The sequence below is a fragment of the Meles meles genome, chromosome 5 (assembly GCF_922984935.1).
Source record: "Meles meles chromosome 5, mMelMel3.1 paternal haplotype, whole genome shotgun sequence".
Taxonomy (NCBI): Eukaryota; Metazoa; Chordata; class Mammalia; order Carnivora; family Mustelidae; genus Meles; species Meles meles.
In genome coordinates, this window is record NC_060070.1 from 17083443 (window position 1) to 17101639 (window position 18197).

An 18197-nucleotide genomic window follows, 5' to 3' on the forward strand; every position below is an offset into this window, starting at 1 on the left:
TGTTTATTAAAAAATTTAAAAAATTTTTAAAAAAGGTTGTTTGTCATTTGTAGACAGAAAGATGGGCTCGAACGATATAAAAATTAAAGTCTAGAGACTACTCCAGATCTTTTGTGAACTTCCCAGAGCTGAAATTCCTTCTTTATCAGGTATAATTTTTATCAAAGGAAATATTGGGAAGTTGACCTTATTGATACAGGGAACTGGAAACATAGTTTGAGCACAGCTATTGTAAATAATTTAGAAACCCAAGGTGGAAAAGCTGTGCCAAATGGGAAAGAGGCCAGGAAACTTCAAGCTAGACATTAATTCCCAGGAGTACCCCGAGAAGCCCATTGACGGAATTCATGTGCTACTGGCTGTAAAATTTAGGACAACTCGGAGATGTCCTAATCCAACACTCAGATTTTAACAACGAGGAAACATGTTGTTAAAAGTTAAATAATTACTTGAGAAGACACCAACACGAGACAACATTTCTGGGGTGGAAGTTAAGAGATCAGACGAACCCAGGTCCAAATTTAGGTTCTATTACTTACCCGCAGCTTAACCTTGACCTGTTTGAACTTCAGTGTTCTTCATAAAAATAGAAACAATAATCCCTCCTCCCCAGCATGTTTGAGAAATTTTAAATATAAACCAGATGTAAATTATCTGTCGCATAATAGATCGTCAATAAACATTAATTCTGCCTTCCCTCTTTTTTTTTTTTTTTTTTAAAGATTTTATTTATTTGACAGAGAGAGATCACAAGTAGGGAGAGAGGCAGGCAGAGAGAGAGAGAGAGAGGAGGAAGCAGGCTCCCTGCCAAGCAGAGAGCCCGATGCGGGGCTCGATCCCAGGACCCTGGGATCATGACCTGAGCGAAAGGCAGAGGCTTTAACCCACTGAGCCACCCAGGCGCCCCTCTGCCTTCCCTCTTTAGTGTAAAAGAAAATTTAGCATATGATCTCTCTTACAGCTGCTAAGTGTTCTTTCTGCGTAACTCAAATGTAACCAACTGAACAGTGAAAATATTATTTGAGGGGGGCCTGGGTAACTCATTCTGTTAAGCGTCTGCCTTCTGCTCAGGTCATGACCTCAGGGTCCTGGGATCGAGTCCCACATTGGAGGTGGGGGGTGGCTTCTCCCTATGTGCTCTCTCTTTCTCTCTCTATCAAATAAATAAATAAAATCTTTTAAAAAAAAGAAAAGAAAATATTATTGAAGCTGCCTAAACATAGATTTCCTTCCAGACTCAAATAGGACGTTTTATATTTGTAACAAATATGTTCCAGTTCTGAAAGGGATTAAACTAAGTCAATGCTCTTGATCAAAATCCTACTCAAATAGGTGTCAGCGCAAAGCCCCACTACATCTCTTGCTTGAAGGCTTCTTTCTGGGGCTTCCCTCCATGCTCAGGCTCCAGCTTCCATAGCTCAGCTTGCCCTCTTGTCTCTCTGGAAATCTCGCTATATCCCAGGACACATTTTGGGCTTCATTAAGGTTTAGTCAGAAACCACGGCTATAATGATTAGAACCAGAACCAGAGCCTTTTTTTCATCAGCACCTCAAGGCAGTCTGGGCTCCCTTGGGAACTTCAGGCAATGATGGGATTGGGTTAAATATATGGTAACCATCAAGACCACAGTCACACAGAGGGAAGTCTTCACCCTTGCAACTACCATAGACGAGGTCCATATGTGGGTCCCCTGCTCTTTGCTATTTACCTCATAGGTCAGGGGCTACGAATGTCAAAGAGTAGTGACTCTTCTGGTTCTAGAGGCAGGCAGAGGGAAGGGAGGGGGTAGGAATAGATGCAATAAGAATCAAGACCACAAGATTAATTTAATTTTTAAAATTTATTAAATTAATGAAATTCCAGTAAGAGCACAGCGGTGGCTTAGTTCTGGATCCAAAACATGAAGTTTCTTGAAAATCATATGATGCAACAAGGAGAAGAGGAAATTTACAAATCCCAGTTTCTTAAAACAAGAGAAAATGTTTCTCCACAATGAAAGAATGTAACTTGGAGCAGGGAAAGCTGATCCAAGAGACCTACCTGAAGGCCAACCTAGTAACAGTATTGGACTTTAAAGACTTTAAAGATGTGAAACTACAGGTTGCCTGGGTGGCTCAGGCGATTAAGTGTGTCTGCCTTTGACTCAGGTCATGATCTCAGGGTCCTGGGATAGAGCCTAGCACTAGGGGTTAGTCTGCTTCTCCTTCTCCCTTTGCCCCCCCCCCACTACCTCACCCCCCACTCATGCTCTCTTGCACTCTCTCTCTCAAATAAATAATAAAATCTTAAAAAAAAAAAAGAAAGTGAAAATACAGGCGAAAACATTATGTTAGAAATAAATCAGGATGGCATTGGATTTTCCCTCAGCAACATCCAGTAACAACAGAAAATGGACTAACACATAAAATATACTCAAGTGGCCAAAATTAGCAAGACAGGAAACAACGTGTGTTGGAGAGGTTGTGGAGAAAGGGGAACCCTCTTACACTGTTGGTGGGAATGCAAGTTGGTGCAGCCACTTTGGAGAACAGTGTGGAGATTCCTCAAGAAATTAAAAATAGAGCTTCCCTATGACCCTGCAATTGTACTGCTGGGTATTTACCCCAAAGATACAGATGTAGTGAAAAGAAGAGCCATCTGTACCCCAATGTTTATTGCAGCAATGGCCACGGTCACCAAACTGTGGAAAGCACCAAGATGCACTTCAACAGACGAATGGATAAGGAAGATGTGGTCCATATACACTCTGGAGTATGATGCCTCCATCAGAAAGGATGAATACCCAACTTTTGTAGCAACATGGACGGGACTGGAAGAGATTATGCTGAGTGAAATAAGTCAAGCAGAGAGAGTCAAGTATCATATGGTTTCACTTATTTGTGGAGCATAACAAAAAACATGGAGGACATTGGGAGATGGAGAGGAGAAGGGAGTTGAGGGAAATTGGAAGGGGAGATGAACCATGAGATACTATGGACTCTGAAAAACAACCTGAGGGTTTTGAAGGGGCGGGGAGTGAGAGGTTGGGGAACCAGGTGGTGGGTATTAGTGAGGGCACGTATTGCATGGAGCACTGGGTGTGGTGCAAAAACAATGAATACTGTTACGCTGAAAATAAACAAATAAAAAAAAAACTAAAAAAGAAAAATATACTCAAGTAGAGAAAGTGTGAACCAGCTAAGCTGTCCTTCAAGTAGAGAACATGCCAACATGTGACTAGGAATTCAGGGAATAGTATTCCTGAGAACCTTTGCTGAGAATGATACTAGAGGATCCAACGAGGCAAGCAGGAGCTGACTGACAACACTTCAGCAGAAGAACATACCATTTGTATGTATGGTAATGAAACAAATGGTGAGCATACCATTTACTTCATCGCATAACTCTTATGAAAATTTTCAAGCATACACAAATGTAAAGAGAACGTTTTATAAATCCCATGTACTACCTATCCAGGTTCAATAAGTATCCATCTTTTGCCATTTCTCATTCTTTCAGCTACCTCCCTTTTTTGTACTGAAACATTTTATTTTTTTAAGATTTTATTTCTTTATATCAGAGAGAGAGAGCGCGCGTGCGTGCGCAAATGAGGGGGAGGGGCCAAGGGAGAAGCAGACTCCTCACTGAGCAGGGAGCCCAACTTGGGGCTTGATCCCAGGACCTGAGGTGAAGGCAGATGCTTAATGGCCTGAGCCACCCAGGCACCTCTGTGCTGAAATATTATAAAGAAAATTCCTTTTCTTTTAGATTTTATCTATTGTTTGAAAGAGAGAGAGAGAGCACAAGTAGGGGGAGGGGCAGAGGGAGAAGCAGACTCCCACTTTAGCGAGGATCCTGATGCGGGACTCTGATCCCAGAACCCTGAGATCATGACCTGAGCCGAAGGCAGAAGTTTAACGGACTGAACCACCCAGGCCTCCTTAAAGAAATTCTAAGCAATACATTAATTTACACAGAAACAATATGCGTCTGTAACTGGAAAGGACTTTTTAAAAAATATAAACCACCATGCTACTATTATACATAACATGGTATATATTTTCTATACATGTGTTTAATTTATAATATTATTATAAATAATTCCCTGAAATCCTCTAACACCCATTTAATACTCATTCATCTTTCCCTAAACATCGCAAAGCTATCCTGCTGGAGCTGGCTGTGTGGAACAGTTCACACACGGCTCATGTGTTGCTTCTGTTGTTAGGTCTCTCCCGTCTCTTTTATCCCCCTTTTTTCATGCCATCGGTCTGTAGAAGACTGTGTCATGTGGCACATAGAATGTCCTGTATCGCCGATTTACTTGGTTCCTTCCTCATTAACTTGTTCCCTTTGGCCTGTATCTCCTATGAAGCAGTAATTGGGCCTCAATACCCGATTTGACTCAGACCGACCGAATTTTTCAGGACACATTTGACAGGTGATCCTGGGGACTTGCTCTCGCACTGTGCGGCGTAGGGAGCCACGGAACCTCTGGCCGTCCCATTTTTAGCGACGCTAAGAAACATGAGTGGCTTCAAGTGGTGTGGGCCGCATCCCACTGTGCTTTTCCCCAGGAGCTGAGAATTTGCTATTTCTTGTATAGGTCCATTATGTCCGTAGGGGTAGCACAATGGTTATTTTCTAATTCTGAAGAGCTCTACAAAGAATAAAATCACGACATGCATAAAGAAATAGCTTTATCATGTACTTAACTAAGCATGACTTAGAAGATACCATGGAAAAAAGAAACCATGGACTAGAGCAGAAAAGAATGCCTAGAAATACAGAAAACTTACAAAATTTGTGTGAGGGAAACTTTAAACTATTTCTGAAGGACAATGGGTAGATTTGAATAAATGGAAAAGAAATGGAAAGGCATCCCATGTTCCCAGACAGGTTGATAACATAATAACCGAGGTGTCTAATTCAGGAGCTCTGGGGTAGCACTCAGGATTCTAAATCTCGTCTAGTCTGCCTTCCCCGGCATGGCCACTTTGTGTTTTTGAGCAGCTCTCAAGGTGTGGTCTCTGGCCCAAGAGCACGACCATCCACTGAGAACTTGGTTACAAATGCAAATTCTCTTGCCTCAGACCTACCAAATCAAACACTCTGGTCTCAGCAGTCTCCATGTTAACAAGTCCTCTGGAGGATTCTGACATGAGCTAAAAGTTTGAGAACCACGGCCCTAGCGTTTCTAAAATTTAAGTTGTGTAGGAATCACCTACGGTCCTGTCAGACTGAAGACTTGATTCAACAGGTCTGGGATGGGGTCTGATTCTGCCCAGCTGGCCACCTCCCTCATGGTGCTGATGGTCTGAGACAGCACTTGGAGGAGCGAGACTAGAGGAACAATCTGTTCATTCGAGGCCAACTCATCCTGTCCCCTCCGCTCCCATTTTGTTCTAGGCACTAACGACAAATCGTTATGTTACTTCTCTCAGTGGTATGTTTATTTTAAACAGAATTTAACCCACAGAAGTGTGTTCCTCTCACAACAAATTTAGCCAGAAGTAATTGGAAATTAATCTCGGGCTTTGGTGGAACAGTTTTGGAGAGACGCCTATCCAGCATCTGTTAAATTGTGCCATTGAGGATATACTGTTAAATGGAATCTAGATGAACAAATTAGGGAAAAGCTTATGCATGAAGAGAATCTTTGTATAAATCTATGTCTAAATTTGATTCGCCTCCACTTTCTCTCCCTTAATAAATTCTCATTTTCCTGAATTCGGTTTAGGCTATCTACTGATTCCTGGGGCCCCCATATTTGGTGGTTTAAAACAAGCAACATTTCTTAGAGCTCACGATTTCCTGGATCAGGGGTTTAGGCAAGACTCAACAGGCAGTGAGTGCCCTGCAAAGTCTGTGGCCTCCGAAGGGGCAGCTCAAAAGTCTGGGTGGCTGGAAGGGCTCCGCTAGAACCAAAGACCTGTGATCTTTGTTCTGGCTGTTGGTTCGGTTCTCTGGTTCTTCTCCATGTCATGTCTACTGAGACTGGCTGGGATGGCTTCTTCACTGATGCATCTGGCATCTAAGCTAGAATGACTGGGACAGCTGGGCTGACCAGGCTCCTCTCTCTCTCTGTCTCTCTCTCCTGGTTAGCTTGGCCTTCTTCAGAACTTGGAGCTTTCAGGCTAATTGGACTTCTTGGATGGTGGCTGGCTTCTGCCGGGCCGAGCATTGCCAGAGAGAAGGCACAAGCTGCAACACTTGCACGGTCTGGCTTCACTCTGCCAGATGCTGTTGGTTGAGGAAGGCCAGATTCAAGGGGCGAAGGATAAGACTCCATCTTTCCATTGGATCCAATGAGCTGTGTTACTATGGTTAGGTTTTATTAAAGTGAGACCCAAATGCACCAAAGATGCAGTGAAGTGGGCTGGGTAGAATCAATGTAAATGAAAAAAAAAAAAAAGAGGCTAGCTTTATGAGCTTCTTTGAAAGGCTCAAAGGAGCCTGTGGTTAGCATCTCTTCCTCACTCTGCCTTCAGTGATCTCACCTGGGTAACCTGAATCTGTGCCATAGAAATTGGCAAACAGTTCAAATCAGGATTTTTTAAAGAGCCAGTTGTTAAATATTAATCACACACCATGTTTAAAATCCAAGTAATATACCAAATAGATTGCAAATAGATTGCCACTTTCCGTCCTCCACCTTCCACTGTCCCACCTAAACACACACACACACACACACACACACACACACACACACACACCCCTGAGCCTGCTGTAATTTCCCAAGGATATATTCCGGGTCTTAATACCTTTAGGGTCTTTTCTTCAACTGGGGATAAGGTCCATGGTCATAAAGGTTCATTGCCCGGATTCTCCAGCCAGGGGGCCAAGACTCTTTGTGATATAAGGTGTGAGCCATAGCGTAAGATATAGTGTCTCTTCCTTACACATCAGTTCTGCTAAGAGATATAGGGGGAACTTAAATATAAACATACACATATATATAATATATACATATATACAATACGTATATATGTATAGATTTAAACTACTGTATATGTTAGTAAATATGTATAGATTTAAGCTATACATATATGTATATATATATATAACCTTGGGCCTCCCATAAATATATGTATATATCTATACATATACATATATACATATGTATATGTCTATACATATATGTATGTATCTATATTTAAACTAACATGGGTATATTACATGACAGAATACACAAAATTTGCATTATTTCTGATAAGCATAAAACTGCAGACCAGTTCTACACTAGCTGCCTTGACAGTTTCCCCAAACATCTGGTCAGGGCCAACTTACCCAGTCGTCACAGTAGATACTATGCCCAGGGCCCGTGATACTTGTAGGGGCTCATGAAAATGTTTTTAATTTCTTTTAAAATCAGAAAAAAATAAATGAACTTTTGGCTTGAAAAAATGTTTTAGTATATACTCTTAATATACTTGTCTTTATATTAACACATTCATAAATGTGTGTGCGTGTTTTAATGTAGAAAGGGGTCCATGAAGGCAGAAGTGCCGAGGGCCCCCAAAAGCCATAATACAGCCCTGCCTGCCTGGACATACTTTCAGTACACAGTGGAATCATGTGAAAAGCTCTGAATTTTAGGCATCATATCCTTTCAATGTGTTATTCTTGAGAACTGCTGACTTCAGATTCCAAGGAAATGAATTCCAAATGGTAGAATTTCATATGTCCTTGAAAGGCAGTAGAATAGATTTGCGGGACAAGGATTTCCTCTGACTACACCGCAGATCCCACTGTCTACGGCCGTCTGTTAAGAGTCTTGTACTTAGTCCCAAGTTACCACTTTTGCCCCCAGATGCCACAACCAATATTTACATAAAGCGGCCGAACTTCTGGCATGAGTCCCGCTGCCAAACCATAAAATCTTAGAACTCGAAGCCACTGAGGATGCCTGGGTGGCTCAGTCCATGACGCATCTGCCTTTGGCTCAGGTCATGATCCTGGCATCCTGGGATCAAGCCCTGAGTCATCACTGGGCTCCCTGCTCAATGGAGAGTCTACTTCTCCCTCTCCCCCTCTGCCCCTCCCCCTCCCCGCATGCATGCTCCCTCTTTCTCTCTCAAATGAATAAACAAAATTTATTTAAAACAAAACAAAACAAAACAAAAACAACAACAACAAAACAGAAGAACCTGAAGCCGCTGAACCCCAAGCCGCATCATTGGAAGAGCCCCTTCCTCACCATCCTTGACCGCACACTCTGCATCCATTTCAGCACATCCGGGCATTGCATGCCCTTGGAAGCTGCAAATCTCTTCCCTTCGGGTTCTTGTCCTCAAGGAAATACTGTGAGAAAACGCAGAGACACGGTGGTCGCTACTGATGCAGCAAAAATGTCAGAATAAGTGTACCACTGAACGCCACAAGTCCGCAGCCGTGGATGCGCTACACGCTGTGGGCAGGACCCACAAGCCCCATTGTGGTCTCATCGTCCTCAGGGCCAAGGTCCAGGCCGTCCTCCACCATCCTATGCAGGGTGCTGTAATGCTGCTGGCTTTGGTGGAAAGAATGGAGCTTGGAAGCCGCCTCCCAGGCTGCAAAGGTGGGCATGGGGAAGACATCTGGCCTCTTTTTTTCAAAAAAGCATTTCACGTTTCTCTCACTCAGCTTGTTGGCGTACTCCAGGAATGTATTTTCCAACTGCTCCTTCTCCTTTTGTGCATACGTCTTCCAAAAACTCAGCTGAAGGTAGCTAACTTTAGATCGGCAGCGAGCGAAACAAGTGGTGAGCAGAGAGAAGAAAGATGCCGAACAAATGACGAACCAACCTAGAATCTAATAAAGAAAGATATTGAGGACGTGCAAAGGCACAGCCACTTCCCAGGGGGGCGGAGATGGTGTTACTGGTCAGCGTACGACCCCATTAATACCACAGTCATTGCCGTTATCTCAGTGGAAATCCTTCACGTTCATTTTTTAATAATACTTGTTTAACGATCAAAGGAAAGTGCGGGTTTACCTAATCCTTATCATTCATCCCACCCACCACTGCTGGTATGCAAAGAAATACCCAGAAGGCAGACAAATGGAAAAGAACAAAAATATAAATTATCCAAGAATCAGCTAAACTACCCCCTGAAAGAGTATTAATTGTTAAAGGAAAGAATTCCATGCATGAGTGAATATGATCATTGGAGGAAATGAGCATTTCCTCAGCCTGGAGTTGTCAGCATTGGTAAATACATGTTCACGGCTAGTGACTGATTTTTCCATATTACGTTGTTTGCAGAGAAAAACAGATCCTCTCTGAGAGAAATCCCATGAGTGATCATCCAGGATAAAGTGAGAGAGACATAATACAATGGGGAAACTGAAGCTAGAAGAATTGAAAGGCCTCATAAAAGCCAAAGGAAAAAAAATAGAGTCACTCTAACCCTTCAGGATAGTTGGTTCTGAATTTTGGTAATTGGGGAAAAACATTCCTTTCTGAATACAAACTGGTTCAACTGGCTTTTTTTTTTTCCTGAATTTTAAGAGCAGAATTCTAAGTAGCTCGACTGACTTTCTAAATTTTCTTGTTGTTCTTAATTATATTTGTCACAATTGGAATTAATCTCCTATTTGGACAACTAACAGAGCCCTTTCACAGTCTCTTTTGACATTTTCATTAAATGACTCTTAGTATTTCTCAGCAAATGGGCCTATTTGAAAACAGAAGCAATAATCTGCAAATGAACCCATTCAGGCCGTAACAGAACTACCGACAAGCCCTGATGCTTTAAATCCAGAGTTCCCACACGCTGGCTCACACTGTGGAGCCATTGTGAGGGCCCCAGACTCCCATGAACGCCAACTCTGGGACGGGCACTAGGCGGGTTTAAATCTCAACCTTCCCCTCCCTACGGGTGTTCTCATTTCCTATGGGTGCCTCACTTCCTCAATAGTAAAATGATGGTTCCCCACTTCAGAGGGGAGTTTGGGGGATTAAAATAAGACAATGTGGACACACATATGCATTCAGGAAGCGTTAGCTGGTGTCACGTGCTGCTATTTTTCAAACATACTGACGTTTATGCAAAAGCGTTTCTGAACTCGTGGTTCTTTGTGGCATGATTTATGAATGAGGCATGGCTCCTATCGTGTGAAAGTCCAAGTTACCTTGAATCACTTGTGATCTTCCCCGTCTCTTCATCTTCTACCTTCCTCTTTCCACACAGCGGGCCTCCTGTGGGCCAGCAGGCCATCTCACCTCAGTATCTGAGCCAATTCTGCTTGAGTCAAACTATTTGATCGACCACAGATCTCGGTCTGATCTCCGCGTCCCCGTGCTCTCACCCGAGGGCTGAGCCCTGAGCCCTCTTGTTCGTCCCCAGCTCACAGTATGGAGACTCTGGCCGGACGTGGTGGACGCTCCCGCCCCAACTCTCCGCATGTTCCGTTCTGCGTGACTCCCCTCTCTCAAACCCTGGCAGTTTGCTCATTCACTTAGAACTTGGACTGTGTGCCAGCAGTTTACGCCCATGTAGGCCCATCATCTCTTCCATCACCTTCCAGCAACCTCCCAAGGTAGGTGTTATTAGTCCCAACGAGGAGGAAACAGGGGCCCAGAGGGGTCAAACCATGAGCTTGGGGTCGCAGAGTGCTAAGTGGGGAACTCAGGATTCAAACCCCGAGCTGGCCAACTCGAAGACCAACCTCTGGCCACTAGTCCTCTCGACTTGTTTAAAATAGAGAGCTGCCCAGCTGGATTTCTTGTTTCTTTGCCTCAGCCACGGACAGGGCACTTTTTCCACCCCACCCACACGCCCAGCTATCGATCTGGACTGTTTATCACTCCTTCCTGGCTGAACCACTGCGGTCAGCACCTGCCGTCGGCACCGCTCCCCTTGTCCACATCCCACACGCATCCTCCCCTAGAAACCAGCCCCAGGTCCTTCTCCTTCTGCTGAAAAGTAAACAGGTGGTGTGCCCGGGCTAAGCGATGACAGGATGTGCATGATTTCCGTATGCCTGTGTTTAGAGCAGCAGAGCTCCCACGGTGGGAAGTGTTTGGACCTGGCACTGCCTGAATAGAGTCTGTGCCTGAGGACATAAATCATAAATCACTCACTGTATCACAACATTCGGAATTAATACCTTCCTTCAACAAAAGAAGGAAGACATTTGGGATCCTGGCATGTTTCTATCTCGGATGTGCTTTATGCATTAAACAAAAGCTTTTGTCTGGGGGCATTTTTTTTTTCCCTTTTTATTAATTTTTTCAGCGTAACAGTATTCATTCTTTTTGCACAACACCCAGTGCTCCATGCATCTGGGGGCATTTTTAAGCTTATCTGTTCGTGTAAAAGGTACGGTGTGACTCTTCTGACGACCAGCTTTGGAAAGTATGATTTTAAAACCAGACTGCCCAGATGGGCTATGGAAAAGGCGAGTCCTTTTTGAAAAAGTAAAATTATACTCCTTTCAGTGCACATTTTTTTCTGAAGCAAATGGCATTCCTGACAAATCGTGGGTCTGTTTATCTACTCTGATTAGCTGTTGTGGTTTGGGGAATGTAACCCCACGACTCACGACTCACGAGGAGGAACTCAGTCTTTTCCTGAGGCCAGGGAAGGCGTCCCATCTGGATTTGTGCACAGGTACCTGGAAGGATGACAAGCTACTTCCTGGTGTCAGTTAGGTAAAGCTACGGTTTCCCTCTGTTCAATAAAACAGCATCCCAAATAAAACATTACTTGAGCTGCTCAAGTAATGTAAGAACGTTTTCAGCGGTAGCGGGCAGAAAGCACAGAGGACAGAACCTCCCTAGAGAATACGGTCCCTTTTCACTAACAGCTATTTAAAGACTGCCAACGCCCATTTAACACAGGAAATTTTTCTCAATCTTGACAATATTTATACACAGAGATAACAGTCGCCAGAAATCATTTGAGAGATCTCTACTCTATTATATTACGTGCCTCTTTGAAAAACATTTGGTTCCGCTCTATTTTAATAGATGAATGCTATCTGCACGTGTTTTTCTGAGAAACCAGTTTGAAAATAAATAATTGATAGGAGGCAGTGATTTCTAATTACAGCTCTGCCATTAACACTCAATTATGAGTCAGCGTCATGCATTATTCTCCAAGCCAACCCAGAGAGATTGTTCTAAAAGCGCTTAAGGATTTACATATGCATAATCCAGAAGATATTTTCTTTTGGGGAGTAGGAAAGGCCATCCCATCAGCAATTTTACCGAACCACCAACCCCTAATAAAGTTTTTCCTGAGATTGTCTTCACGCTGCATTGTGTTCCAATATTCCTTTCGTTTCAAAATGTTCCAGCAGGATTCAGACTCGGCTCTGCCTGAAAGGAGTCCCCGAGAGAAGGGAGAATCCTTCGAGCTCCTGCTGGGAGAGAAAGGCGAGTCTGTCCTTTCTTACCTGAGACTGGGCTTGAAGGGACAGCTTCACTTCTTCGTTGTCCGCGGGTGTCATGCTGGTTTTGCCACAAGAGACTTTGTGAAGTTCATCCCAGCACTCTTGGGGTTTGCCCTTGCAAATCAGTCCCAGGAGTCTGGAACTTTTGGTCCCGCTCATGGCACATTCATAAAACGTCCCATTGAGCAGAGCCACAGAAAGCCACATCGTCGGAGCCACCAATGAACTCAGAGCGACCTGGCCGAGGACATAGAAAAAGCGACAACTGCGGCCTTTGGCGAAGATTTTCCTGGGGTTCACACAGCAGCCTGTGAAGAGCCTCCAGAACTTGCTGTTCAGAAAGAATCCCAGGGTCAGCAACACCCAAGCAGGAGCAAACAGGAAAACCAGCCCATAGACCACGTTCTCAGTGCTGCAGGGACACTTAAAAGCCACCAGCGAAAAGAGACGCTCACTCCCCAGGGTCAGCAGAGCCATGAAGCTGTAGCCAATAACAGTTTTCTGGTTGAAGAAGAATTTTAAAATCCCTTGAAAAGCATCCATGCTGAAGGTACACCAAGGGAAAAGGCTTTGCCTATTTATCTGGGGAGCAGCTGTGGCAGCGGCCAGGGGTGGAGCTCTTTCTTCATTAGAAACAAACATTCCTCCTTCTCAGACTGAATTCAGCCAGATAAGGAAACCATGTCATGCCCCAGGAATGACTGTTTCCCAACTGTGTCCAGATAATGCCTCCTACTGGTGGATTTCGAGCTGGGGAACCTGGGCCAAAACACAGAGGCTCAGAATAAATTCAAAGGGCACTGCTTCCATTTTCTATTATTTTCACATGGCTTGGATTCTCAATCACAGCAATAATAGTCCAGGAATTTTCCAGCCAGAGGAATCAACGTGAGCAGAACGAGGTTTCAGCCAGTTCACTAGGTGCCAAAGCACGTCTCTAGGCGGGGAGTTTCATGATGGCTTTTCCTCACTGCTTAAGACCTGCTGCTTTGTCTTAAGATCGGAAAGATCATTTTGCATCCTCTTAAACTGACTAGTGTCAGAGATTGGAGTCAAATTTTAGGATTTGGGCTACTTGAAATTTGGATGGAAAAGTTTAGGGAACATTTGAGTTTGAATGAAAGACAAAATGAGAAGGGTCCCTATTGTTTCTTTCCCAGGAGATCGTAGCAACCTCTCGATTAGTATCTCTGCCTTTGACCTCACGTCCACCCCTACCCTCAACCCTAACGATGACTAGTATTTTAATTTCTTACCCTCCTGAACGATATTTATTTTTGAAAATGATTTTTTTTGAGAAATAATGCTTAACTTTGCTTCATAAAGCATATTGTTTCCACAGAAAACGGGTCCCTTAGGATATTCCATAAAAATGAAAGGGTTTAAGACGTGTACAGGTCACAGGGTCAGTTCATTTCAAAGCTGAGGATAAGCCCAGACTTCCTGACTACAAACTCCACACGCTTAACCATCGTGCTGTCCTGCCTGGAACATATTTGGGTGCTCTGCTAATTGATATTTGTTCTAGACCAAGTTCTGTAGAATTTTTTTTCCCTTTTTATTAGGTTGCCTTTAAGATGTACTTGGGGTTTACACCAAGCGTGAAGTGTAACAACTCAAGCGGGACTGAATTTTCCCTGATCCGAGACAAGAATCCGCTGGTGGAGTCTGTGGAGAAGCTCCCTGCTGGGCGATCCTCTCTGTGCTACTGCAATTTACTCTGTGGGATTATCAGAAGTGCCGTGGAAATGGTAAAGCACGTATTTCATTGGGCCAAGTTTATTCGTTAGCTAGTGCTGTATAACAAATGACCCCCCCCCCCCCCAAAATACAACTGCTTAAAACAACCAATACTTATTATCTCACACAGTTTCTAAGAATCTGAAATCTGGGAAGGGTCTTGCTAGGAGCCTGTAGCTCTAGGAGTCTTTCAGAGCTTAATCCCCATGCAGTCCAGCCCTTGGTCAGGGCCGCTGTGGTGAAGACTTGATCCAGGCTAAGAGAACCCACCTCCATGCTTACATGGCCTCAGTGCCTGGCTGGCTGTTGGCTAGAGGCCTCATGAAATTCCTTGCCACACATGCCTCTCAGTAGATCCAGTCACAACAGGTGCCGTCTTCCCTGGTGCAGTGTGGGAGGGCGCTACCTGCGGGTGTGAGTAACAGGAGGCGGAGATCGTTGGAGTGTGTTTGGGAGGTTGGCTTCCACACCTGGATTATTCATTGGCTTAACAAAGGCAGTGATCAGCTTCTGTTCAAAGGCACTGGGCATATAGGATGAGTTAGACATAGTCACTGCCCTTCAAGAGTTTCTGTCCAGTAGAGAAGTCAGCTGTGTAAAGAAGTGTGGATAATGGCTATGTGAGGAGCTGGTTAGGCTGGGTGGCGGGGCAGGGACGACTTCTTAGAGAAACTCTGGGCTGGCTCATGAAGGATAAAGAGGAATTCGGGCTAGCAAGGCCTTTGGGTGAGGGGAAAATAATATTCCCAATAAAAGGAGAAGCATGTCCAAAAGCACAAGAAGGAAGTTTCATTCAAGGAAGAAGGCACTTGAATGAGTCAGTATGGGTGACATAGGAGAAGAGAATCTCCAGTCAGTGTGGGTAGCTTGAGGGAGAAATTGTCATGAAAAAGGAAGTTTCACTTCTTTACAGAGGCCTGATTTTTGAAAAGTGGTAGGGGGCATTCATATGACCCAAGCTTGGGAATTTAGACATCCGTGATGAACACAGCAGAGACCCATTATAGGTTGATAAACAGGGAATGATATTTTAAAATTTGTGGTTTAGGGATTTTATTCCTTTGTTGTCAAATTGAAAGCATACAGGACGGTATGAAGCTAGAGGGAAGAGGAGGGCAGTTGGGAAGCTGTAACCTCAAGAAAAACCAGAATAAATTCCTGACAATAGGAGTGGAGGGGAGAAGACCGATTTGAACAACATTAAGAGGGAGATTAGTAATCAGACTGAAGACTAAGTTATCAGTTAACTGAAATAGACAAGACTGGGAAAAAGAGCCAGGAATTATTCCGGGTTCTGAGCAAACCAAGGAGAGGTACAGTGGGGGTTAGGAGAGACGACATGAGGAGTTCAGCTTGGGAGTTCTGGCGTTGAGGTGTCTCACAGGCAGGCAAGTGACGATATCCAATAAGCAGTTGTTACACATGTCTGAAAGCCACAGAGAGACGTGGACCACAGAGGCACTGGAACTGTCAAAAGATGCGTCACGGTGTGTAGAGGAAGAAGGGAAAGGAGTCACAGGCGGAGACCTGGGAAGCAATAACATGGACTAAGTAAGTTGAAGAGAGAATGCACAGGCGGCAAAGATACCAAGAAGGAGGAATCAGAGGTGGGAAAACACTAGGACGGAACGGAGTCAGAAACAAAGGAGGAGAGGATCTCAAGAGGGAGCGATCCACAAGACCAGGGACAGCGGAGACGCTAGGTAAAACAAGACCTGACAAATAGTCAAAACACACAGGGACAGAAAAGTCAGGAAGGACCTCGGTAAAAGCTGGTTTGGGAAAGTGAAGGAAGAAGAAGGCAGTCTCTCAAGACTGTCGAGCCAAGGGCAGTTCAGAAAGAGGTAATAGTCCACAAAATCTCTTTTTTCTACAAGTTTAGCTATTAAAAGTGGTGGGGCCAGAGAGTCGCCAAAGACTAGACATGTGTTGACCTACCCAATAATCAGGCATTCATGTAATTTTCAATTACCGGTGATAATTAGAGGAAGGATATAATAACAGGGAATCCGAAAGAGTAAAACAATTGAAATAATGTATTATTCACACGGATCTTCCATGCTTCTCTCTTACCAAATGTTTATGTTTGCTCTATAATCCAGTAATCAAGAAAGGGGAAGAGACATATTCTGAGAGTTTATAAGCAAATGGATGAACCATAAAACAAAGGCAAATATAGGATAAAGAATTCTCCAGGTTTGGGGCGCCTGGGTGGCTCAGTGGGTTAAGGCCTCTGCCTTTGGCTCAGGTCATAATCCCAGGGTCCTGGGATCGAGCCCCGCATCAGGCTTTCTGCTCAGCAGGGAGCCTGCTTCCTCCTCTCTCTCTCTCTGCCTACCTGTGATCTCTGTCTGTCAAATAAATAAATGAAATCTTTAAAAAAAAAAAAAGAATTCTCCAGGTTTCATGGATAACACTTGATTCTAGCGCTATATGACAAACAGGTATGAGACCTCATGTGGCCTCAAACACACATCCAAATAGCTTCAACATAGCCTCCTGGTTTATCTTACTGGACCTTCTGTTACATTTTGACAAAGACAAAAAAGATCTCATGGGGCGGGGGGAATGAGGGTGAATACAGCTTCTATATTTCAAATGCCTACTAGACCCAGGCTTTATCACTTATTATCTGGTTTTACCAACCAGGTACTTTTGCTTGGTGATCTTATTTATCCCAATGACTTAAAATAGCTGAATGGACACTCTGCTGAGGGTAGTAGGTCAGCAATATGCTGCTCTTATGTGAATACATGTTAATGAATAGAGAAGTAAGCCCTGTGGGATCACTTCAATGTATATAAGTAATGTATGTAAGTGGGAAATGCTTTCCAGTGGAAAAGAAGGGCTGGCCATCAAATATTCATCTCTGTAATTTCAGTCTTTAATTTTATATTTGTAATTATTTAGTTGAGGCTTTTTCAAAGCTCTTAAAGCCCTAAGTGATTGCTCGGTGTTGTTAGGACAAGTGATTCTGTTATTAATCTGAAGACAGAGCGACTGAGTGCAAGTCAGTTGGAAAGAAATTGTTTAAGAATCCATTTATCCTTGAAGTTCTGCTTGACAAGGCACATTGGGTCAAGGCTATCTTTGAGTTAGGAATTTGTCTTCTTCTTGAGATGGACCCATAATTCAGCTGTGCCGGAGTGGGCCCATATCTCTGGGCTGGCCCCAGAATCGTCTGGGTTGGGCCTGGCCTGGTCCACCCTTCTCTTTGCAGATTCACACCACAGAGCTGACACACGGCCCGATCATCCCTGGAGGACACACAGGAAAAGGCCCTTCCTCCACACAGCCGGCTCTTTTCTGTCATTCCATAAGGAAAGTCAGCCCCTTACTGGGTAAATAAAGTTGAAAACAGAGAAAAATTTAGAGAGTTTTTTTTCTTAAACCTAAATGACACAGGCCTGGTTTTTTTTTTTTTTTTTCTCCCTTTCTTAGGTTCATTTGGCTGTTGATGTTACATTCTTGCAAGCCAGACTGAAAGGCGACCGTGTGACAGAAATAGGAATAACATTTCTGAAAAAGCTAGATGAGAAGAAATACAGACGGAAAAAATGAAGCATTGTGTGGAAAATGCCACAGGATGGCCAACCAAGGAGTTAATATTATCTAAACATACAGAGCCATAGAAATTCCCAGTCGTTTAATAATAGCATGGGTTGTAAAAGGCTTATATATCAGCCAGAAATTTGAAGTACAGGGCACCAGGGTTTAAAGCTGGTTTTTTTTTTTTTCTTTGCTGATAAGGTATACATTTTCAATCTTTTGTCCATGAGATTTCACATACAAATAACTCCTTATAAGATAGCATACATGAATTCACACATCATACGGTCTGTCCTCACAGAGTCCCCTGATTTCTTTTACTTATGGTAATAGGAAAAAAAGCTTGCTAACTACACAATTGGTGTATTTATCTACTCTCATTGGAAAAAATAGACGGAATGATACAATATGGAGTTCACTATAGACAATTTCTAGATACTGTATATTGCATTCTCTATAGAAACAGTGCCATTTATAACACTTTCCCATATTTTTGAATAACTACGGATATGATTTCTCTCATATATTGGCTTGGTTTATCACTTCA

General features: G+C 43.5%; 2 protein-coding genes across 2 annotated transcripts in view; one reads left to right on the forward strand and one right to left on the reverse strand.

The window, feature by feature from the left end:
- TRAPPC3L (trafficking protein particle complex subunit 3L) overlaps nt 1-17662 on the forward strand; it is a 38326-nt gene extending 20664 nt beyond the window's left edge. Inside the window, 2 exon segments of the mRNA XM_046006041.1 lie at nt 13927-14112; nt 17543-17662. Of these exon segments, the coding sequence (XP_045861997.1) occupies nt 13927-14112; nt 17543-17662 (306 nt within the window).
- CALHM5 (calcium homeostasis modulator family member 5) lies at nt 8047-12926 on the reverse strand. The gene is made up of 2 exons (XM_046004249.1): nt 12365-12926; nt 8047-8773 (listed from the first exon to the last, which is right to left on the reverse strand). The coding sequence occupies exons 1-2, from the start codon at nt 12902-12904 to the stop codon at nt 8384-8386; spliced, it is 930 nt and encodes a 309-aa protein (XP_045860205.1). The 5' UTR covers nt 12905-12926; the 3' UTR covers nt 8047-8383.
- Nucleotides 17663-18197: the final 535 nt, after the last annotated feature.

What these genes read in the sequence shown, in the direction of transcription:
- CALHM5 (XM_046004249.1), bottom strand. Translation starts at nt 12,904, where the DNA reads ATGGATGCTTTTCAAGGGATTTTAAAATTCTTCTTCAACCAGAAAACT. An exon ending in CCCTTCAAGCCCAGTCTCAG is followed by an intron (nt 8,774 to 12,364) that starts GTAAGAAAGGAC and finishes TTTCTTTATTAG; the next exon opens with ATTCTAGGTTGGTTCGTCAT.